The sequence below is a fragment of the Camelus dromedarius genome, chromosome 6 (genome assembly GCF_036321535.1).
Source record: "Camelus dromedarius isolate mCamDro1 chromosome 6, mCamDro1.pat, whole genome shotgun sequence".
In the NCBI taxonomy this organism is placed as follows: domain Eukaryota; kingdom Metazoa; phylum Chordata; class Mammalia; order Artiodactyla; family Camelidae; genus Camelus; species Camelus dromedarius.
In genome coordinates, this window is record NC_087441.1 from 59,799,840 (window position 1) to 59,825,077 (window position 25,238).

General features: G+C 38.7%; 1 protein-coding gene across 3 annotated transcripts in view; it reads left to right on the forward strand.

Annotated features, from left to right (window-relative positions):
* The window catches only part of RRAGD (Ras related GTP binding D), a 35,766-nt gene extending 11,091 nt beyond the window's left edge, over positions 1–24,675 (forward strand). For 2 of the 3 annotated variants that reach the window (XM_064486864.1, XM_064486865.1), the window contains exons 2-7: positions 3,768–4,063; positions 10,636–10,835; positions 11,641–11,755; positions 12,687–12,829; positions 16,257–16,405; positions 17,415–20,903. In XM_064486864.1, the coding sequence (XP_064342934.1) occupies positions 3,768–4,063; positions 10,636–10,835; positions 11,641–11,755; positions 12,687–12,829; positions 16,257–16,405; positions 17,415–17,569 (1,058 nt within the window). In that variant the 3' untranslated portion in view covers positions 17,570–20,903. Of the gene's footprint in view, positions 1–3,767; positions 4,064–10,635; positions 10,836–11,640; positions 11,756–12,686; positions 12,830–16,256; positions 16,406–17,414; positions 20,904–21,745 lie in introns of those variants that run through there. The other variant, XM_031456031.2, reaches the window with a different exon arrangement.
* The last annotated feature ends 563 nt before the right edge of the window (positions 24,676–25,238 follow it).

The following is a 25,238-nucleotide window of genomic DNA, read 5'->3' on the forward strand; positions in this document are numbered from 1 at the left end:
ATTTATTCATGTCCCTACTTACCTTCTGTAAATTTTTTATAAATAGTTCAAATCTTTGCTCCCTCTTTTTAAAAAACATTGGGTTTTGTTTTCTTCTTAATGAGTTTTTAGAGTTCTGTATATATTCTAGCTACAAATCAGATATATGATTTGCAAATACTTTCTCCCAGACTGTGGCTTGCCTATTTTTTATTATTATTATTTTAACAGTGCCATTTGAAGAGAAGAAGTTTTTATTTTAATGAAATCCAGCTGGTCAATTTAGAGGAGAGGGCATCATATCTGAGAAATCTTTGCATGACCTAGCATCATGAATATTTTCTCCTAGAAGTTACAGAGTTTCAGACTTTACAATTAGGCCTATGGTCTATTTTGAATTCATTTTTTGTATGGTGTGAAAACTGGATTAAAATTCTTTTTTGCTTGGGGGTGCATATGGCTATCCAGTTGTTCTAGCACCATTTGGTGAAAATGCCTGTCCTTTCTCAATGGAGTTGGCTTTGCATCTTTGTCAAAAATCAATTGTCTGGGGTGTGTGTGTGTGGGGTTATTTCTGGACCCCTATTCTGTTCCAGTGATCTGTCTTTGTTCCAAAACCACATTGTCTAGACTGGATTTTATTTAATTAATTTATTTATAATTGAGTTATAGTCAGTGTACGATGCTGTGTCAATTTCTGGCGTACAGCACAATTTTTCAGTCATACATGAATATATATGTATATTCATTTTCATATTCTTTTTCCCTGTGAGCTACTGCAAGATCTTGAATATATTTCCCTGTGCTACACAGCATAAACTTGTTTATCTATTCTATGTATACCCCTCTAGACTGGATTTTACGTTTCTCCAAGATAGGCAACATGTTTACATATCTTTTTGTCCAACCAGCATTTACCGATCAGCTACTTTGGGTACATTAACCAATATATTTATTGTATTGGGGGAAAAAAGAAGCCTTAAGACAACCATTTAAAAAGAATATGTAGAGTTGAAATCACAATTTAAGGACTATTTAATATTTTGAAATGTTTGTGTTTGACATATAAAGGCAAAAAATAACAAGTTTTCAGTGAGCTTGTGTATCTTTGAAATTTAACTTAAAAGTCTGAGCTTTGTAAATTAAAACATAAAACAGTGTGTCAGTTGTTGTCTCTTAATCCTCCCAGGTCTGTGTCCTTCATGACTCCCTATACATTAAACATTTGTTCTTGTTCTTTTTCAAAACTAATTTTAATCATATTGTATGTGAATGTGTTTCCTTTGTAAAATTAAAATCCAAATTCTTTTAATGAGTCCCCTAAATTCTTACCCCGCATACTTTTTGCTGTTTGTCTTGCATCCTCCTAGAACCTTATCTAATGCATTTTTGCACATATTTTATATTTTCTACTGGTTTGAGATGCTTATTCTTATATTTAAAAAAATTGATACATAACTGCCTTTCTAACAAGAACCATAAAATTCTTCTACTTACCTTTTGCCTACTTCTCCCTCACCAATCTCCCTTGTCTACATTGTCTGGAATTCTAGTTTCTAATTTTTATTCAAAAATTTAAAATCAATACTTATTTTAAACTAAGAGGTTTCAATAAAATTTGTCTTCCACTGTTTATTGTATTACACTATATTTGAGTGTATTTTCTTTCAGGAGTACATCCTTGAGAAATTCTTTCAAAGAGATTATATAACAAAAAGAGTTTTATAATTTTAGCTCTTAAATTTAGGTGTTTCATCCATTTTGAGTTAATTTTTGTATGTGGTGAGGAATAAGGGTTCAAATTCATTCTTTTGCTTGTAGATATGCAGTTTGTCCCAGTACCAGTTGCTGAATGGGTCTTATTTTTTAATAATTACTTTAGGCCCTTGATCTCATTTAATTATCATAACAGCCCTATGAGATTTTTATTGTCATTATCAACTCCATCTTACAGGTTTTGAAACTCAGTCTCAAAAGCTAAATGTCTTGTCCAAAGCCTCATAGCTCATACCCCAGGGCTTGTTGACTTCAGAGCCCTAACACTTAGCCACTAGGTGACACTACCTTTGAATCTGTGACATATTCACACTCTTGGTCAACTAGGAACATTGCTCAGAAATTAAGTGGTTGTCTAAAGAACATTGTGGAACTATGACAAAGAAAAGAGAGCCCTACAGGGTTTTGAGATTTTATACCAATTCCTACTTTTATCAAGTGACGCCTAATCCCTCTAGGACCCTGGGCAAAGGATTTTAGGATTGAATTCTTGTTACCAGGGACTAGAGTAACACTGACCTTTAGAATTTTCTGTGATAATGACGATGTACTATGTCAGCAATGTCCAGTACATTAGCCACTTACCAGGTGTGGCTTTTGAACACTTGGAGTATGGCTAGTGCAACTGAAGGACTGAATTTTTTTTTTTTTGATAGTGGTGAAACATATATAACATAAAATTTACCACTTTAACCTTCTTAAGTATACAGTTCAGTGACATTAAATTCATTCACATTGTTGTGCAACTGTCACCACCATCTATCCTCAGAACCCATTCATGTTCCCCAGTTGAAGCTCTATACTCACTCTCATTCCCCTCAGTCCCTGGAAACCATCAGTCTACCCTCTGTGGCTATGAATTTGACTATTCTAGAAACTTCTCATAAGGAGGAACTGAATTTTTTATTTTAATTAATTTAAATTTATAGTATAAAATTTTTTTTTAAAAAGGGGGGAGGGAGGGTACAGCTCAGTGGTAGAGTGTATACCTAGTATGCACGAGGTCCTGGGTTCAATCCCCAGTACTGCCATTAAAACATAAAAAATAAATAAACCTGATTACCTTCTCCTCCTAAAAATTTTTTTTAATTAGTATAAAAATGTAAAAAAACCCCCAAAATTTACATAGTCACACAGGGCTAGTGGCTACATTACTGGACAGTGCAGGCCTAGAGCCAGTTTGGGCCTGGGAGAGGTGTGCCTCTCACGAAGTGTGTCTGCTCCTGACACAGTCTGAGTACAAGCCTATTTGCCAGACGTTTGTGGTATGTGAGAGCATTGGCCAGGAGAAGGAGAGATGTCTACTTACATTCTTTGCCATTTTCTTATTGGGTTGTCTTTTTATTGTTGAATTGTGAGAGTTCTTTATATATTCTGGATACTAGATCCTTATCACATACACGATTTGCAGATGTTTTCTCCCATTCTGTGGTTTGTCTTCACTTTCTTTTCTTTCTTTCTTTTTTAACGTGCTGGAACTTGATTTATTTCATGGATGGCTATTGACTCCTTTTCCCCCTGCTCCCCTCCTCTTCCCCTCCCCCCACCAGCTTTACTTTCTTGATAGTGTCCTTTGAAGCACCGAAGTTTTAAATTTTAATGGAGTCCAAAATTGTTTCTCTGAGGCATAACTCAGATAAACAAGCATCCCTTTGGTGCAGAGACTGAAGATCTAGGCAATGAAGGACCTTGCTCTGGAATGCTAGGACTAGACTCTTTCCCTTGATATTCTGCTCCAGGAAATCTCTCCTCTTCACACTCCAGCATCCCTACTCGTGATGGGGAATTGTCCAGGTTTTGTGGCCCTCCGGGATTGTGTGAGAGGTGGTAAAGCAGCATTTTTTACCCAGGCTTTTGCACTTACTAAAACCTGGCCCTTCAACTAACGGGGTGATGCAATTAGCGCTCTGTTGCCTGTGGAGCATAAATCACGTCCGAGGCGGAAGTGAAACCGGCCTCGTTAACCGCTGTGACAGTGTCTCACCCTCGTTCTCGTTTTGTGGTTTCTCCAGTTCTGGACTTCAGCGACCCCTTCAGCACTGAGGTGAAGCCCAGGATCCTGCTCATGGGCCTGAGGAGAAGCGGCAAGTCATCCATTCAGAAAGTTGTCTTTCATAAGATGTCTCCCAACGAAACCCTGTTCTTGGAGAGTACGAACAAGATCTGCCGGGAAGACGTTTCCAACAGCTCCTTTGTTAATTTTCAGATCTGGGACTTCCCAGGACAGATTGACTTTTTTGACCCTACCTTTGACTATGAGATGATCTTCCGGGGAACAGGAGCGCTGATATTTGTCATAGACTCCCAGGTAAAGCTCAGTCTTGGGGTCTGGTGGCAATACACCCCCCCCCCCCCCGGCAAAGGCAGCCCCTCCTCCCCCACGTTCAGACACATTACTTTGCGGTCGTTTTGGTTTGGGGTTTAGAGTCAGAAATAGGCCTTTCTACCAGACTAGCGCTTCTCCGTTGGGGCTCTCAGGCTTTGCAAAGGGGAAAAGGCTCCTTTCACACAGCCTGACCATCCAGGGATGGTAGGGGGCTGCCTAGGTCTCAGCAAACCATAGAGGAAACCCCACAGATGGAATAGACCACCGTTCAGACCAATGACAGCAACTGTGTGCCCGCTTTCTGGTATGCTTGGCAAACATCTATAGAAGATCACAGGTCCTCTACAACAAAAACTATGTGTGTATCTACATTTTAAAATGTTTACTATTTCCTGTGAAGTTCTTAGTGTGAACATTTTTCTTCTGAATCAAATTATTGTAATTATTGCTAGTGCACCATTGATTAAGACAACATAATGAGTGTGTATTTTATACGTAACTAAATACAAAAAGTAAAATTTGACATATATATTATTTCCCACTTAATTCATGTATCTATGCTTGAATAAGACAGGCTCTGGCATCAATTCTATTTTTTTGCTTGTTTGTATAACTGTAGGTTTGTATAGAAACAAGAAGGAAGCTTGTTCACATAAGTATTTAGGTGGATATGGGGCGAGTTTTGTTAAAGCATTCACTCGATTATTTAAACTCCTTCCAAGTTACAGGCCCTGAATTACCCAATTCTCTTATCACACAAAATTTATTTTTAGTGGTTTATCAGTACCTGATTGTGTCCTTCCTTAACTTCGCTAAAAGCAAAGAATTGAGAGCCCCTTTGCTGGCAAAGAGCCTTATTCCCTAGGCTTTAGAGAGTCACTCACTTAATTCAGTATTCAGACCCACCTTCTGAATGGTCTCTTTGGTACCCTGGGTTTTTAATGCCCTGCGCCTTCCTCCTGTGAAGTGGGAGCAGGGCTAGTGGTTTAAGGGGTTGAGGGAAGGGAGACAGCAGAAACACAGGTGCATCTCAGGCAGGTCAGTCTTGGGAAAGAACCAAGGGAGCAGGATGGGGACATTTATGCTCTTCAAACTCCCCACATCCAGGTACTCTTAGAAAGTGTCCTTGATGGGTAGCCCAGCCTGAAGGCCCTCCCAGGGGCTCTCTTCTGCAGCTTTTGGGGAATGAAAGGTAACAAGTCTTATCGGAATGCACTAAATCAACTCTAACCTCAAGTTTCAATGTTTCTCTGAAACTCTGGGCCTATGATCAGACAAATCCGGTGGAGCACCCCCCAGCCCCTCAGGAGCCCCGGTGGTGTCAGGGAGGAAGGGCTGTGAAGACTATTAGTAATAATGGTTCCAAGCCCATGCTTAGAGAACAATTCTTGGAGAAGACTACTCAGGCCTGAGAGCATCATAAATTCATTCATGGAATGAGATGCCTGTTTAATATAATAATGAAATTTTCAACTAAGCCTTTTAGTTCCGAGTGACTGCACTGGGAACTGTTTGTGTAGCTGCAGGGGCGTGGCCATATGGTTAGAGGGAGTTCTTTCTTCCTTTTCTGGTGGAGTGGGGAGAGGGGAGGCATTATATGCCAGTGTCTGATCCGTGAACAGCAGTGCGGTCTTCCCATGGGCCCATCCAGAAATGCACACTTGTGGCACCTGCATCAGGTCTGGGACCTGCTGTGAGTTGCACTTCCCTGGCTGTCCCTCTTGTACTGACCTATGTCCTGGCCCATCTGTGGCTTTGGCAGTGTCCCCTGCCTTCCTGCTTCAGGTCTGCCAGCACCATAAATCAGGGAGCTTGGAGCCCCAAAGGAGCGGCCAGGGTGTGAACAAGCCGCTAGGAGGGGAGACTCCAGGGATGTCACGCCTGTCTGTCTCCTCTAAGCTTCCTTTCCTCCCTGAGTCACGAGGCCGCTGTTTCTGTAGTTGAACTAAGTAGCAGCAGTAGTAGCCCTACCCGTGGCTAAGTAGATTTCAGGCCTGACTCATCATTTCAGGACAGTGGCTTGGTAAGTACTTACTTCAGTACCATATTGTGCTCACAGTACAATTTACATTTATGAAATTTGAATTGCCAACACAACTATCTCAAGTGTTTGTGATATGGCTTTAATGTGGCTAAAATAGGTACACTGCCCTATTTTTTTTTAATTGAAGTATAGTCAGTTTACAATGTTGTGTTACTTTCTGGTGTACAGCATAGTGATTCAGTCATACAAATATATATTCTTTTTCATATTCTTTTTCATTATAGGTTATTACAGATATTAAATATAGTTCCCTGTGCTATACAGTAGGACCTTGTTTTTTATCTATTTTAGGGATAGTACTTTGTATCTGCTAATCCTGAAGTCCTAATTTATCCCTTCCCCACCCCTCTTCCCCTTTGGTAACCATAAGTTTGTTTTCTGTGTCTGTGAGTCTCTTTCTGTTTTATAAACAAGTTCATTTGTGTCATTTTTTAGATTCCACATATGTGATATCATATGATATTTGTCTTTGCCTGACTTACTTCATTTAGTATGATAATCTCTAGGCCATTCCATGTTGCTACAAATGGCATTATTTTATTATTTTTTATGGCTGAGTAGTATTCTATTGTGTAAATATTACCACAGCTTCCTTATCCAGTCATCTGTTAATGAACATTTAAGTTGTTTCTATGTCTTCACTTGCCTGTTTTTAAATTGCAGCTATAATTTGGTTTAAATTTTACCTGAACATGAAAAGTGGAACTTTAATTTGAATGGGTAAATGTGTTCTTTGTTTTGTTTCTTGGTTTGTTGAGTTTTGTTTTGGCTGTAGGGCAGAGAAAGGTAGAAGAATGTTTGAGAAGAACATTTGTTTAAGTTACACTTTAAAAAAGGTAGGAAAAAACATTGTTGAGAAATGTCATTTACTAAAAATAGCTCCCTATTTTTAATAGTTAAATAAGCAGTTTCAGAGTCTGTCTAATGTACTTTTCCTTCAGCAGCGGACTGAAAATCATGTTTGTGGAATCTTTACTTGATGTGCTTGCAGGCACTCAACAGAAAACCACACTTGAAGGAGGTGTCTCAGGAGCACTTGAATGTCCCTGCCTTTATTTCTAAGCAGTGCTCTGTTTGTCTGACACCTCGTATTTTTATTTTTTGCTTGTGAATTCCTCACAATCACAGGAGTGCCAGATAAATATATCACCAAGGAGAAAATGTGTCCTCACAGAATGTGGTAAACTAAAAGAGAAGGAAAGCATCAGGACTGGTTTTTCATGAGGTCCATGTGTGACACCGCCAGTCCCCCAGCACAGCCCACAGAATGTATCACATCTCCAGGGCCACCCTCTGTCCCCGGGAAGCCATTTCACAGGTGCTTGGGATCCCAAATGAGACTGTCAGCTTGACCCTCATTGGTGATTGTGACTGGCTTGTAATTCCTAGATCTGGTTTTGGAATAGAAACCAGGCAGTGTATTGTAGAAGATAATAATGAACACAGTAGGAAAAAAAAATCATTTACAATCCCTCTGCTCTAATAAATCAAGCATCTTCTTCCTTTTGTTTTGTTTTGTTTTGGGGGGAGGTAATTAGATTTACTTATTTATTTTTAGATTTATTTATTGATTTATTTTAATGGAGGTACTGAGGATTGAACCCAGGGCTTCATGCATGCTAAGCACGTGCTCTACCACTGAGCTATACCCTCCCCTCCCCTTCATTTTCTCCTTTTCAGTGTCATTTCTACATTTTTAGCCCTTGTAGATCTGTACAACTTCATCAGTTTGTTGGTAATCAGACCATTTTATATGCTTGGCAGGGAGGTTAAAGGAGCGATTTCTGATCTTTTGAGATTGTGATACTCTCTTGACCTTGACTAGTTTTTTAAAATTTGTTTTTATTGAAGTATAGTTGATTTACAATGTTGTCTTAGTTCCAGGTGTACAGCAAAGTGATTCAGAGAGATATATATATATGTATATATATGTGTGTGTGTATATATATTCATGTATATATTCATGTGTGTGTGTATATATATATTCATGTATATATACATATATATTCATGTATATATACATATATATATGTTCTTTTTCAGATTCTTTTCCATTGTAGGGTTATTACAAGATACTGAATATAGTTCCCTGTGCTATACAGGAGGTCCTTGTTGTTTATCTGTTTTATATATAGTAGTGTGTATATGTTAATCTCAAACTCCTAATTTATCCCTTTCCCCCAACTTTGGCTAGTTTTGCTCATAGACATGTCCCCTTAACCCCTCTCTTCAGTTAAAGACATAAGCAGTAACACCCTTTGAAGTGTAATTTACATACAATAAAATGCACTCATTTTAAGTATCCCTACCAGTCAACGAATTTGACAAACACACCTTCTCACCACCTCACAATCAAGATAGAGAATATTTCCCCCACTCTGAAAGCTTCCTTTGCGTTCTTTCTCAGCTGGCCCCCAAACCCCAGCCCTAGGCAACTGCTGATATGTTTTCCGTCACTAAAGAGTAATTTGCCTTTTCTAGAATTTCTGTACAGTAATGACTTTAGTTTTTATTTGAGATATTTTAAGTTATTTAAAAAGTGTCACAAATTATTAATCTAGAATTTTTCCAAAATTCTTAATCTGCTAGCTCAGTGTCCAACCTTTGTTTTTCATTTAAAGTAACTCCTTGGAGTATAAAGGGTGAGAAAGACTGTGCTTGCTGTTTTTCTCTCTTCATGGTTTCCTATTAGTATCTTTAATACTTTAACTTAATACTTTAAAGATGAAGGATACATTTTTATTAATTTAGTTTGGGGAACACAAGGATGCCAAAAAAAAAATCCCCTGTTTGATTGGCTTTCTGTATTTGTCCAGGTGTAGAGTCAGAATGGGGAGGTGAAAAGTCCTTTAAATTCTGTCCTGAAGAGCCCTTTCCTTTTCTTGCTATAAAAACAAGGCCTATTCACACCCTTCAAATTGACAATAATGAGATCTGAGAACATGTGTTGGTGAGAGTCTGGAGGTGTTTAGGGGCTCTTAGACATTATTTCATTAAGTTTAAGCTGCCCCTTCCTGTGATCTGACAAGCTTGCCTTCAGGGGAAGCCCTAAGAAGCTCACAAATAGACACAAAGATATGTACATGAGACTGTCCACATTATCACTGTCTGAACTAGCACATTCTGAATATCTGTAAGCGGGCAATACATGATACATTATACACCATCCACACTATGCAATTTTACAGCACCATTAATCAGAATTATGCACTAGAGTTTCATGCTTCAACCTAGGGGAGTCTCACTGACATAATGTGAGTGAAGAAGGCAAACTGTGATACAGGTGGAAGTTGTGTTTCTGTAAATTTCCAAATAATGTAAATGGACTCTATATGTTGCTTTGGGATATGTATGTATGTAATGTATAGAGAGATGTGTGATGATAAACACTGAAGCCAGGATAGTGGTTACCTCCAAAGGGTGTGGGGGTAGAGTGATGGGGCGGGCTGGGAAGATGGGGAAAAACACAGAAGGCTTCAGTGTCTTAAGTTTGATTTCTTAGAGAGATGCATACACAGGCCTTCATTATATTATTACATAGGTATCATCTATAGGAAGGAGGAGAAAAGACTGTTGTGTTATTTGGGGCAATTACTCTAGACCAGGGGTCAGCAAACTTTTTCTGTAAAGGGCCAGATGGTCATTATTTTAGGCTTTGTGACTATATGTAAACAAATGAGTGTGACTCTGTTCCAGTAAAACTTTACTTACAAACAGTATGTGGGCCCAGTTTGGCCCGAAGGCTGCGGTTTGCTGATCTCTGCTCTAGACTAGTGGTTCTAAAGTTCTCTTCCTGCCTCCTTCCCCACCCTCCCAGTGACTTGTATCCTGCTTTATCTCTAATTGTTCACTACAGTTCACCAAGAGACTCAATCTTGGAGGAACAGTATCCCAGGGAAGGTCCTGGGTGGTGCTGGGGTCATTTTCAATTCATAAAACTACAACTCTGAGCTTTATGACTGTCATCAGGCTAAATAGTAACTGTATTTTTCTGGCCTTTCTTTTTCCTTTTTTTGGTTAACAAAACTTAAGTTTTCAATCTTGAATGCTATGAACGAGCTTTCATTTGGGCTTTTGTAAAATATTTGGGAGGGGTTGTATCCATATGGTTTCCAGATTAAGAGTGAATGTGGATGTATGTTCATGTATGACTGAAGCATTATGCTGTACACCAGAAATTGATACAACATTGTAAACTTCAACTTAAAAAAATACATGAAAAAAGTATAGCAAATTCACCAAAAAAAAAAAAAAAAAAAAAACGTTTATGTGGAAGAGGAAAAAAAAGTACCTGTGAGGTGAGGTGATGGGTTGGTTAAGTAGCTTGACTGGGAAGATCATTTCACAGCAGATATGTATATCAAAACATTGCCTTGCACACCTTATTACATGCAATGTTTCTTTGTCAATTGTACCTCAGTAAATCTGGGAGACAAAGACTGTGGAAGGCAGCTTGGAAGGGTTCAGGAAGCAGAACAGCCTCCCTGACAGGAGTGTTCTCTGTTCCTAGGATGATTACATGGAAGCCCTGGCCAGGCTCCACCTCACGGTGACCAGGGCCTACAAAGTGAACACCGACATCAACTTCGAGGTGTTTATTCATAAAGTGGATGGTCTTTCCGATGACCACAAAATTGAAACCCAAAGAGATATTCACCAGAGGGCAAATGATGACCTTGCAGATGCTGGATTAGAAAAAATTCACCTCAGGTGAGAACAGAAACCCCTCAGGGATCACAGGAGTCCATAGTCACCCACAGTGCTTTAGTATGGGCAGTACCTTACCTGTGTATCCTGCTTTGTGCTGAGGACTTGGGATAGTATTTGGCAAAAGCAACTTTTGTACATGCCAACTCTACTCCTTGGGGAAAGTGGTGGGGTTTAAAAAATTTTTTTCTGACCAAAGATCAAAACTAAGATTCTTTCCCCTTATGAAAAACATATAACATAAAACTTATGTACTTAATCCTGGAAGTTAATTGATGCTGAAGTTCTTGGTAAATTACAGTTCTTGATAAATGTGATAGTATCTAATCATAAGTAAAGGACTACTCTGAAAATAATTCAATTAGAAATAATCACAAAGGAAAACCACTTCTCTATTATTTTTTGTGGGATAGTATGTACATGCATCATTCATTTTGCAAATTGGAAGATTAGGTGCTTCCATATCAATAAGATAACTGTTACTAACCTGAGATGTGTAAAGATGATCTGGTGTGGATTCTCTTGCAGAATCAACTGATATGAGTACATACTCCTGCATTTTTAAGTCTGTTGGTCCAGCCAGTCAGCAGATGAGAATGGGCACAGTTCTTGCTTTTGGGTAGTTGGGGAGGAATGGCTTATTAAATGTTCCCTTTTTTTAACCAAGGTTGTTTGGAATTCTGAAGGGGGCTAGCATGTGTGCATGAGAACTGTAGTAAATTCAGGAGGGATGGTACTAGGGTTATGGCAGTCTAAACAGTCTATTCCTCAAAGGTAAAAAATGACGAAATATTGTTTTGTCTTTCAGCTTTTATCTGACAAGCATATATGATCACTCAATATTTGAAGCTTTTAGCAAAGTGGTTCAGAAACTGATTCCACAACTCCCCACCCTGGAGAATTTGCTAAACATCTTTATCTCAGTAAGTAAATAATATCCTCCTGTTAGAGTCATTTGCAGAATTTAAGAATAACATTGCAAGAGTGAAAACAATCTTATTGCTACTTGTTCTCACAACATTTCAAGGTCACTGAAATACTACTTTCGAAGACTGGGCCTACATATTGCTTTTAGGTCCTTTAAAATTTTACTCCCAAAACAATTCCTGTATTTCACTGGTATAATCGGAATGTTTATTCAAGTGGTAGGCAGTCATTCAATTTTAATAGAGTCCTACCAGAGGTAGAGAGCATAAAAGTTGGTTTTGGCTAATAAAATATATACTGTTGAATTTTTAAAAATAAGTTTAACACCATGAATAATGTGCTGGCTGAGTGAGTCCTAGAAACCAGCAGCTCAAGGCAGGCTCCAGAGAGTAGAATTAAGGCAGACCTTTGGTTGTATTCACACTGATTTTCGCTGCACAATTTTGAGTTTGTTTAGATTTTTTAAATATCTATTTTTTCACTTAAAATTAGTAAAATTTGTATTTTTACTTTTCCTTTTTCCTCACTGCAGTTAACATCTCTAGGAGTCAGGAAACACTGCCTAATTTATTTACCAAAAATAAATAATTTGTGACAATTCCAGTTTTCATTTCATGTGCAAGTCTGTTATAAAGAAATTAATGGGGAGAGGGAATAGCTCAGTGGTAGAGTGCATGCCTAGCATGCATGAGGTCCTGGGTTCAATCCCCGGTACCTCCATCAAAAATAAATAAATAAACCTAATTACCTCCCTCCCCAAAAAAATAAAAAAAAGGTTTATGACCATGGGGTTTAGACTGCAATAAAATGGAACCACCTAAACTTTGGCTTATTTATCTTTTACACTGAGGATGGCATATAATTTTATGTAACCATGACATGCTCTGAAAGCAGCTGTCACTTTATGGCATCTTCTTTTTGTTTCAGAATTCTGGAATTGAAAAGGCGTTTCTCTTTGATGTGGTCAGTAAAATTTATATTGCAACTGATAGTACCCCAGTAGATATGCAAACCTATGAACTCTGCTGTGATATGATCGATGTGGTCATTGACATTTCTTGTATTTATGGGTGAGTAAAACATGCTGAAAGGCTATGTCGAGCCATACTTCTCTTTCATAATGTTTGAGACATTTTACATTTACTTATTTGACCTTAATACTTTGGTTCTGAGCTCTATAAACAAATATACCATTTAGTATGCAATAATATAACAAAAATTATTAAGTAAATACCTGGTATTACGTTAATAATTTCACTGTCTACATTATAGCATTGAATTCTCCACTATTCCACGAGGTAAGAATTACTATCCCCTTTTTACGGGTGGGGAAACCGGTTCAGAGTGGTTAAGTTTTGAACCCCTGCTCACACTACCAATAAGGAATGGAACTAGGATTTGAATTCAAGTCTGAGTTCTGGTTCCTCTATTAAAAAATCTGTCCTCATATCATAATGTCACATATAGTTGAGGGAGACTACTAGAATCCTTGAATTCTGCGTAAGTATCTCATGTTAACTACAGTTCTACTATCTTCTTTGTGACAGAAAGTAACTGCCAAGTTTTTTTTCCAATATACTTTTGATTGTCTTCTATTGTGGGCAGCAGAAAACCATAAAATTAAGCAGACAACATTACCTGCTTATTATTATGGTCTTACATTCTTAGAAAACAGAACTTCTTATGCATTTAAAATAAAACAAACAAGGAATGAGGAAAATTGAATTTGTTACCAGACACAGAAAGTATTTCACATAATTGTGAATCTTCTTGAATGGGTGTCTACAGAGTGAATGTGAACTAGTATGTCTGTCTTAATAAGACATCAGGTTGTTGCTGCTGTTTATATTGGATTTCATATCTCATACAGTTGTTCATGAGGTAAAGCTTTTCTTCACCTTCCTCTTTACTCATTGTGTCTGGCTTCTGTCAGAGTCTGTCTTACCATTTCTCAGAATTCAGACTTCTTCCAACTGTTACACACATGCACTCACACAGTCCCTTCCATTGTGAAATAGGGAAAGTGATTCTTACCTCACTACCTGTAGTGAGGATGAAATATCATTAGGCTTCCCCTGTGGACCCTGGATAAAAGTAGCTGCCATTATTTATTATTATTATTATGACTTATTATTATTATGACATTATTATTATTATTATTATTATGACTATGACTATGACTACGACTATTACTACTATTACTACTACTACTATTAAACACTGCCATACAGCTTTAGAAAGAGACCTTATTTCCCAAGACTGCTGCCCTGCAGTATTCTCTTGTTTTTAAACTGTAAGTGGATGACCTTGAAATAGTCTTGGAAGCTGAAAGTACCCTGATTACAGTCTGGATGGCTGTCGTACTCAAATATGATGAACAACACAATTAATCTGGCACATATTCAATGATATGCATGATCATTGTTTTGCCACATGGTAATTAGATATAAGTGGTAAGTTGTTGGTATAAATGATGTTAATCAGAGTTACTTTTATCCAGCTAAAACAAGCATGGGGAGGGAAAGGCCGGGAGGAGGAGGGAGCAGGGCCTGGCGATCAGATTGTTTTTCCACGGTGGAGTACAGCGTTCCTGGGAACCCGCCCAGTTCAGTAAGAACCAGTCTGGGTCACAAACGGGGCGTGGGTTCTGGGGTTTCTTGAGACTGTTTGCAGGAGTGGCAATGAGCCAGCCCATGTCACCGGCAGAGGGTGGGCTGGCCAGGAAGCGGGCAGGTGGCCCTGTCCTGGGAGGTCTTGCTACTGGTTCCAGGCTGCTCTGAGGAGGCCAGCAACCCCTAGAAGCAGGTGACCTGGTGCCTCCTCAGGCTGCTCAGGAATCACAGCTGAGATTCTGAAACCGTATACACCGTTTCAGATAAAGGAGAAGGTACAGGGCATACTCCTTTGCTTATGAGGATAGGATACAGAACTCTGATTACATCAGTGTCTTCCGAGCACCCAGTTTTGACCATTAGGCCATATTAATAATGAGAATAGCAGTTAACATTCTATATGTGCTCAGCACTGTGCTTAGTGCTATAAATGTATAATTTCATTGGGTTAGGAAACTTTGAGGTAATTATGGTTATTATACAGATGAGGAAACTGAGGCTTTAAGAAGTTACTCAATTTGCCCAAGCTTATACAGGAAATAAGAGAGCTGGGATTCAAACCCAAGTCATCTGAGTTTGTAGGCCACACCTTTTCTTAAATAGACCAATATATTTAAACATTTTTTTTGGAAAAATTTCAAATCTGTAGAAAATGTGCAAGAATAGTACAGTGAACTCCTATATACCCTTCATTGGGATTCACCCATTTTTATTAATTTGCCATATTTGCTCTTTCTTTTTCTAATACAGTCGGCCCTCCGTGTGGGTTCCACACCTGCAGATTCAACCAACCAGCAGATTTAAAATATTCAGAAGAAAAATTCCAAAAAGTTCCAAAAAGCGAATTTGAATTGGTTGCACTCTGGCAACTACTTACATAGCATTTGCATTGTATTAGGCATTATAAGTAATTAAAAGATGATTAAAAGTATATGGGAGGAAAAGAACAAGGTCCTACTGTACAGCATAGGGAACTACATTCAGTATCTTGGTAAAAGCTTATAATGAAAAAGTATATACATGTATAACGAAATCACTATGCTGTACACCAGAAACTAACACAACATTATGAACTGACTGTACTTCAATTAAAAAAAAAGTACATGAGAGGATGTCCATAGGTTATATGCAAATACCATGACATTTTGAGCATCTGAGAATTTTGGTATCTGCTGGCAGGGTCCTGGAACCGCCCCCCCCCCCAGCCCCCCATACTGAGGGAGGACTGTTAGGTGTTTGCTTCTGGTGGATCATTTGGGAGTAAGTTGCCAGCATCATGATTCTTTGATCCTAGCTACTTGAGCATCTGTCTCTCAATAACAAGGACATTTTCTTATAGGACCACAGAGTAATTTTCAAAGTAAGCGTATTTCACAGGGCTACATTACTCTAGTATTTCATATAGAGTCCCTTTTCAAATTTTACCAGTGGTCCTAATTCTCTTCAATAGTAGTTTTTCCCGTGACCCAGGATCTAGCCCAGCATTTGGCTGCCATGTCTCTTCAGGCTGCTTTATTTTGGCTCAGTTCTTCACCCCTTCTTGGTCTTTTATGGGGCTGTGCTTTTGACAGCCTGGTTATTCTGTCCCAAGGAAGCAGGAAGCCTTTGTGGGCCATGGAGGGAAGAAGACTGAACCTCCATCCCTCACCTGTGTTCCTCAGGTGCCTGGAGAGTGGCCCAGCTGTGTCCATAGGAGGTGACTGTCGTATACTGTGTATATTCTTGTGATTGGGTGTCTCTGAGCGCTTTAGCCGAAAGGTACTAACAGTATGAACTATTTATCACTGTGATTATCATTCTCCATGTGAAAGCCAGTCTCCGTCGCTGGGTTACAAATTGCAGTTCTTAATGGTTCAAATATGTTTTGGTTTCTGTCCCCATTTAGTCTCAAAGAAGATGGAGCAGGAACCCCCTATGACAAGGAATCAACAGCCATTATAAAGCTGAATAATACAACCGTTCTTTATTTAAAAGAGGTGACAAAGTTCCTGGCTCTTGTTTGCTTTGTCAGAGAGGAAAGCTTTGAAAGAAAAGGTAATTTTTTTTGTGTGATTTCAATGAAGCATTGTAATTCAGATGAATACTGCCTTTCCTGTTTGTTGAGTGTGGGTGGACAACGTGCCTCTGGAGGCTTCCAGACTTTAGTCACGGGCCCCCTTGGCTCCTGCCCACATCACTCGGGATTTTGGGATCCGTGAGCCAGCCTGCCCTCTAGTGATACAGTGGCCATGAGGTGAAAATGGAGCCAGACCATCCTCCCAGAGGCCCTTGCTTCTCTGGGAGCAAAGCTAGCTGGGGCGCTGTTGCCAGGCTGTAATGTGTCTTCCCCTGGGGCCAAGCCCTCCCTCTCGGTCCACACCTGTAGAAGGTCTTAGGGACCTTGTGACCACTTGTCCTCCCGTAGAAAGGAGGAAGCTCATACACCCTTAAAGCTAGACAGTATTTCACTTCTGTTCAGCCCTTGTACATTCTTTAGTCCTAAACCCACAGAGATGGCATCGTGATTCCCAAAAAGGGAAGACATGAATATACTTAATAACATTGCCAAATTTAGTTTTATTTTAAAACAAAAGCAATTAACCTCATAAAGATACTCATATTCCCCTTACTATCTAAACTGGGAAATACCAGCTTAATGATGTAGCTAGGGATTTTTGCTAGTAATTAGGGGATGATTTACCCTGAATTCCCAATAAAGTGGCAGTAGTAACATTTTTCTGGAATAGCTTTTTTTTCCTTATAAGCAATACAAGTTCCCTATAAAAATACTTTGAAAACTTAGGAAAGTATAAAGAACAAAATAAAATCGCTCAGTTCTACCATCTAGAGCAAGCCCCATGTTAACTTTCTGGGATTTTTTATCTCCTTCCTTTTCTCCCTCCCTCCCCCTTCTCCTCCTCCTCCCTTCCTTCATCCCTCCTCTTCTTCCTTCCAACAAAAGTGGTGCTATATTGTCTATACAGTTTTTAAAAATTGTATTATTTATTTTTATTTTGGCAGGGAGGGGAGGTAACTAGGTTTATTTATTTATTTTTTTTTTTAGAGAAGGTACTGGGGATTGAACCCAAGACCTCGTGCATGGAAAGCATCAACTCTACCACTGAGCTGTACCCACCCCGCTATGTAGTTTTTTATCCTACTGTTTTCACTTATTTATATTGTGAACACTTTCTTAATTCATTGAGCATGAAAGCTTAATTTAGATTTTTTACTATTTCTTTTTGTTACAAAAGTAATAGCTTTTATTTACAAAGTTTAAAAATAATAAGCAACAAGACATAATTATTGATAAGCGTCTCACTCACATATCTCTTAGTCTTTTTCATGGATCTCTAGATCTCTTTCTATATGAGATTATATGATAAATACTACTTTATGACTTTCACTTAAATTATTATAGACGTTTTTCCAATTCACTAATTTTTTTTAACCACATCATTTTAATTAGTTTCTTTTATTGTTAGAAATGTGTGTTGTTTCTAGATTTTGATGCTGTTAATAATCTATAATGACCTTCTTTGCACTAAATATTTGTGTACATCTTTGGTTATTTCCTCAGGAAAAACTTCAACAAATGGAATGACTTAGTTCAATGCATTTTGGTGGCTTCTGGTGCATATTACCAAAATGTCATTCAGAACGATTTTATGGTTTTATGCTACTGAGAATATGCATGTGTCCATTTTGCTATATTCTTATTAATATTGGACATTAGCATTAAAATGATAATTGAAAACAAATTTACCTTTTTTCTGCGTTTTAATGAAGTTGTGTATTTTTTCTGTATTTACTGACTCTGACCAACCAAATTGCCTTTTGTGTCCTTGGCCCTCAAAACTTTTAATTAAGTGGTGTTAACCTTTTACTTCTTATTTTCATCTTGCTGAAAGTCAGGACAGATATTAATAAGTTCATGGAATTTTGAAGCTGGACAGGACCATCCCTTGTTTCACCCTCTCAATTACAGATGACTTTACCTGGACCCAGGAAATAGAAATGACTTTCTCCCAAGGTCACACCACCAGTGTCTGACAGTCGGGGCTAAAGATTTCTAGGCTTCTCCCTATATAGAATCAGTTGTGTGGACTGTGTTGTAAATCATTATACATATACTCCCTTGGTTAAAAATATTTGCAGAATTTATATTTGGGGATTAATATTTCATGTTGATTTTAGACCTAAGGAAAATAAAAGTAATGCATATAGTACAACTATAATCCCCAAACCTTCAAGGGTGGTAACAGATCCTAAAATTTAGGGTACATTAGAATCAGCCTTGACAGCTTGTTTATTTTGAATTAATTTTAGACTTAACAGAAAAGTTGCCAAAATAGTATAGAGTTTATATATACTCCTCATCTAGTTTCCCCAACTGGTAACATCTTACATACTGTAGTACAGTTACCAAAACTAGGGGCTAACATTGGTAGAACACTTATTAATGAAGCTTACAGACCATATTCTAATTTCACCAGTTTTTCCAAAAATACCTTTTTTTTTTTCTGTTCCAGGATCCCAAATTGGTTTAGTTGTTATTTCTCCTAGTCTTCTCTAATCGGGGACAGTCTTTCATCACCTTGACAGTTTTGAAGTGTGTTCATCAGTTATTTTGGACAGTGTCCCCCAAATTGAGTTTGCCTGATGTTTCCACACAGTTGGAATCAGATCATGCAATTTGGCAAGAATGCCACCCCAGAATGATGATCTGTCCTTCTCAGTGTGTTGTATCAAGAGGTCCATGAGGTCTTATTACAATGATGCTGACACTGATTTAGTTAAGGTAGTGTCTACCAGGTCTTTCCCCTGCAAAGTTCCGATCTTTCCCTTCGTAGTGAATAGATACTTTCAAACTATGTAAATCTTCTTTCTCCTCACACTTTTGCCCACTAATTTTCACATCCATCTACGGTTGCAGGAGTAAATTCAAGCAGGAAATTTATCATGTGGGTCTCTGTTAAATTATTGCTAAATCACCTTGGTAGGATCATCTCTGAGGATGGGCAGATTTTGTAGAATTTATAAACTAACTAGGAACCTGGGTATTCATTTTAATGTTATAACTAAGAGATATAAACAAATAGGTAGACAAGGTTTAACCCCATCATGTTAAACTTGTTTGCTTTTTAGGGTGACCAACTGTCTCCATTTGCCTGGGACAGAGGGGACCTCCAGTGCCCAAACTGGGGAAGTCCCAGGCAAATGGGGTGAGTTGGCCACCCGAGCTTTAAAAAGAACTTAAATGCTTTGCATACACAGGGAGTAGTTCGATCTGTTTTGTTGCTTTAATCTCAAGTGTTGAGGGCTGTTGGTGCTGATATCAACACTTACTGGTTAGCCTATCCTCCTGTTGGTCTCCTGCGTTTTTGTGGGTGATTTCTGAGACTGCTTTGGCATAAAGGAGTAAAAGCAGAGGTGGGATTCTTGGCCTTCACTGCACATCACAGGCACCTTGGGGAGGGAGGTGGCTAAAAAATAGGGACATCTGAGCCCGCCACCAATTAGAATAGGTTCTTGGGAGAGGGGCTTGGGGCTTGTTAATTTTTAAAAAGTTCCCTGGATGCTTTTATTGTGCAGCTACGATTGAGAACCACTGAGCAAGAGAAGGACTGTGTGTGATGCTGAAGGTCATGCTTATTCTAGTCATGTCTCTGTTCTTGTATTTTCAACTGCCTTTTATGAAAGTTGGAATAAACAGCAAACTCTTTGTAGGCACGCTTACATCCTTTAAACACCTCAGTTGTGAATTTTCACTTTCAAAACTCCAAAGGAAACAAGATTACTCTTACATTTTAAATGTGCAAAGACGAGTAAGTTAAGATTTTTTAGGAGTCATCAGTAGGCTGTCTCTGAAATTTCCCAAGTTGAGTCCTCATTGAGCCAAAGGCCTATTTAGCTAAGCTTTATTCATAAGGTACTTGATTGCACACATAAGCAGAAAAATTTGAGGTTGTTCTTGAATCTCTTATCCAAACTCCCACTACATAAAATCATTTCTTTGCTCCTTGTTTCTTTTTTTTTTTTTAATTGCATGCTTTATATGGAAGATGGTTCCAAGAAATAAAAGTGAAGAATTGGGGAAATCAGCAAGGAAGGTAGAAAAGCCATCCTGCTGGGGGAGTCTCTGAGAAGCTGCACGCAAGAAACTCAGCATCACCCTAGTTGAGCTTGCAAGACTGCATTTGTCCACCGACTCCCACGCCCCACTGTGTGAGGAGTGCTGTCAGAAACTTTTATGCCCATAGCCTGGTACCTGTCTGTGTGGTGGAGGAAGCCCTCTGGTGCCAAAGAAAGCCTCAGGCAGAGAAGAGATGCTCATACCTGGGCTGGCTTATTTCTTACTCCCTTCTCCCTGTTGACTGTGGTCACTATCACTGCAGAAGCAGCAGAGGGCGCCATTCAGACTGTTTCCTGCTCCTGGAAGCTGCGCTGGTGTTCCCTCCACTGCACTTGCAGTTAGTTTTATGACTGCTTTGAAGAATTTCTCTTCTTGGCTGGAATCCCAATTCTTTTTTTTTTTTTTTTTAACTGGGACTCTGGAATCACCTGAGTGGAGGGAAATAACTTTTTGGGTAATTATTTTTATAAGTTTAAAGATAACGAATGGACCGTCACCTTATCTAACTGATATAAACTTAAAGCTGCTCTCAACACCTTTACAAACTAGTGGTGATGATGAGAAAGGCACTCAAGGCTTGGATTATCGTTTATTCTATTTTTGAACCACTGTTTAATTTCTGAAAACACAAGATTCTCCCCTACTAATTCTCCATTAAAATTTACTTAATGTTAACAAACTGAGAGTGTCATTGGTTGTTGGATTCCTGACCTCAGAGTTGACCTGAGGTGACAATAAGCACTCTAAAATCGAGGACTTTGTTTTTTCCATAAGACAGTGGCTTAAATATTTCCTGAATATCTATTCAGTAAAGATTGATTGATTGAGTCCATGACTTTGAGATCTCAGCTACACTCCAAGTCAGGATCTGCCTCCATTCAGAGTCAACTTAATACTGCCTTTTGGGGAAAAATAATACTTCACTGAAGACATATCTTAATTGTAAGAAATCTTTAATTCTAAATGATTTTAAAAGGGCAGTTCAATTTGTTCTTCATATCTTTTGGGTCATAGACACCTTTGAAAATGTATATACTCTGGAACCTTTCTTTGGTAAAAATGTATATTTACGAAACTTTGCCTGTAATTGCTAGAGGTTTACTGCAGTTCCTGACGCCCAGCTGCAGACCTAGGGAAATCTGTGGACCTTATGCTACGCCCATTCCTCTACTGCCCCCTACTGGCGTATCCTCGCTATGGCTGACCAAAAAAAAAAAAATCTAGGTGATATTTCTAAATATTTTTATTTTCTTCTCTAGGGCTTATTGATTATAATTTTCATTGTTTCCGGAAAGCCATCCATGAAGTTTTTGAGGTGAGAATGAAAGTGGTGAAATCACGAAAGGTTCAGAATCGGCTACAGAAGAAAAAAGGAGCCACCCCCAATGGGACGCCTAGGGTGCTGCTGTAGGTGAGGTTTCAGGAACATCTTTTGAAATTAGACGTTTCAATGAGGCTGCTGCGCTGTGTTGCTCTAAAGGAAGAGAAAGAAGGAGATTGGGACATATGACATATATTTGTTGTAAAAAAAAAAAAAAATCCTGCCACCCTCTTGATCCTCTCTTTTTTAAATAAAGTAAGCACTTTGAAGCAAAAACTTGTATATTAACAATGGAGTGAAATCCACTGTAATTTCATTACACAAATGTAAACTTTTATGGTCCGCAGTCAGAAAAATCCTGTGTGAGAACTGCCAGGAACTGTATATATTTTGCACTTTTTCATGGTTTTTTCCCTCATTGAACTACACTTTGATAAAAACAACTTTTCTAAGCTTTTTTCTGTACTTGATGTCTAGGACATGCATACTGAGTCCATAGCTATAGGGCAGTTGGAAATTCATCAGAAAGTGATGCATTGGCAGTGACTTTCTATAAATTTGGGAATCTTTGCTACCAATTGTTGAGAAAAATCATTTTTCAATGGAGGAACATTTTTCAGATTGGGGCGGAAAGCTCCAGGAGCAATAAGAACTGTCCCCTGTTTATAACTGGAATAAATAGAAATTTTGTAGAATAGTATTAGCACCAAACTTATCTCCAAATTTCTCCAGCCATGGCAGTGCTTCCCTACTCAACATTTTTTACAGAGCTCTTTACCTCAACACACCTGTCTCATCATTTTATACAAAGAGGTTATTTCTTTTTACTGCGTTACTGTTCTTTAGAACCTTTGGGACCAGATTTCCAAAATGGTGCCGATCACTGGAGAGAAATCAGAGTGTCGCTAAATTGCAGGGTTTCTGGAAGCTTTTCTGTACCTGCCGCCCAGGCTGATGTCACACCAGAGGCCACGTGGTCTCCCCAATGTAGGTGATTGGCAACTGCAGGTTTAAAAATATATCCCTTACAATTATGTGTGTTTGGCCTCTGATAATGGGCCTCTTCGTGTGCACCATTTAGAATGTTTGTTTAGGACCAGTTTTTTTCATTGCCCCACGACTACAGGCTGCATCTCATATCTCCACCACCATAGAGCTGAGTCCTGGTGGGTGCATTTGTCACCTCTGAATCTCTTTGTCAGTGACAGTGTGCCTTGTGGCTTCTGCCTCTTCCCACTTTGTGATTGAACTAGAGCTTATCTTGTTAGCGGCATACTCTGCACGGCTAAAAAGCCATCCTGAAAACCCCTAAAGGTCAGTGGGAAAGGATGGCTGGGTGAGGCGTTACACTTAGCTCTGTGTCTGTTTCTCTGAAGTTCCTCCATTTATGTTTACTTTAGACCAACAGCAAGTTAAGAGATTTTATGTCTACCCTCATCCCAAACCATTCCAAGCAGATAATTCTAGGTCCATCCCAAAGGTTAGTGCCCTAAAGCATGTTGGCAGGTATTAGGAAAAAAAATTTTTTTTAAGTAGAGCCTCACAGGGGTATCAAAGCTGATCCTAGCAAAAATGTATCAAGTTCCTAAAGCAACTTGTCCTTGAAACGATCCCACTGCTCTCTGTGGCTTCTTTCCACCTCCCCAAATCCTATCCTTTTGAGGCTGGTAACTGCAATTTAAGATGGTAGCTAATTGGGGTTTAACGTATGAGCCCTCCCAAGGGTCTATGCATTTTGGAAGGAAATTTCTAAAAATCACGAAGGTGCCCTGACTCCCTTCCCCATGATTCCTACACAAAAACACGGCTGCGTAGGAACCCAGGGCTCCAGGGAAGTCTTTTTCCTAATTTCCAGACCTATATAACCTGTTGGACCTTTGCCGACATGGTAACTGTAGGTTATTCTTATAAACCTAATTCTTTTGATACTTTTTACACAATGTTTCTTTCTGAATAAGCAAATAAAGAATCACTTTTCTAAAACGAGTTTATCATCAAAATAGAGGCATTTGCCTGTCTGGTACATCACCCATTACTTAGGTAGATATATTATTGTAAGCAGGTGGAGCTTCCATTTTTAAGCTGGGTCTATGATGGGTTTTTGTTCAAATGTGCCTTAAAAGCCTATTAATTCAAGAGCAAATGATTCTTTGGGGGGAGGGCAAAGTTCATGCTATGGTCTAGGACCCAAGTTCATGGTAGTAAATGCACTCTGATTAATCACACATTGATATATAGACTACTGCCTCAAAGCTGTAAGCATGGCAATGACCTCTCAGTTAAAGAGAGATGTAGGAGTTATGTCTAAGCGCTCAATTTCTGAAATCTGTGCTATTGGAATTACAAAACCTCTTCAGTTCCTTTTGCATTTTATTTTTGACATGGAACTTAGCTTCCTGCAATATGTGTGGCCACCTTCAGGTCTCAAATCTAATGCTATAAATATATATAAATATACAAAATATTGTATAAATACAAAGCCCAAATACATGGCTACAGTGACTGCTCTGGAACATTTCTGCTTATTTTCAAAGGTTGAGAACTTGACCCGCAGGTTTCTAGGGCAATTAGAACTTCTATATGGGGGTGAGACTCTGTGAACTGTCATCTTTGGTTATTTTCAGTGATGTAGATTAGATTAGTGTGTATGACCAGGGTAGCGTGTTTCTGAAGGACTATAAATCAAAAACTGGTTGACATTCATGGACAGTGATATTTTGTGAACATGATATATTTTGGACCCTTCAATATAAAATGACCTAAAACACAGCAATATTGTTATATACGGGTTATATGCTAACTGTTTGAAACACACTTGAGAAAAACGGCTGAACTGTCTTGATTAAAGTATGGTATGCGTTCAACTTATACAGACTGGATGTAATTTGTCATCAAGTATTTTATTCAGTATTATGTTTTCCTTTAAGCAGTACATCATTTATAACCATTGTTAAACCACCACGTTCAAGAATGTTAACTGCCGATTTAAAAGCCTACGTCATAAGCTCGTGATTTGGTAGGGCTCTCATTTAATTTCAGGCATATTCATAACTAATCTTTCTGGAAGCAGAATGGTCTCTCTGGTGAAAAGGAAGCCTGGTCTTTCCTGTGTGCCAGGTTGTCTACCATACACGTGTACAGTGGCTTCATTGGCCCTATTGGGTTCTTTTGGTAAAATGTGTTTGTCCTGATTAACCAGCTCTCATTTTATGGAAATGAGGATAAATCACTCTGAGTTGGATTTACATTTTTACTTTCATTTTTTAAAACTCTGTTATCCCTGCATATTTTGGGCCTATTTGGACTATAAAACTGTTATTTCAGCAAACTTAAGATACTGATTCTTGCTGCTCTGGCCCTAATTCCTAGCCGTCTGAAAATTCTTTTCCTAACTGTCCATTTTTGCAGCCTTACTTGCTTAGTAAGATTTC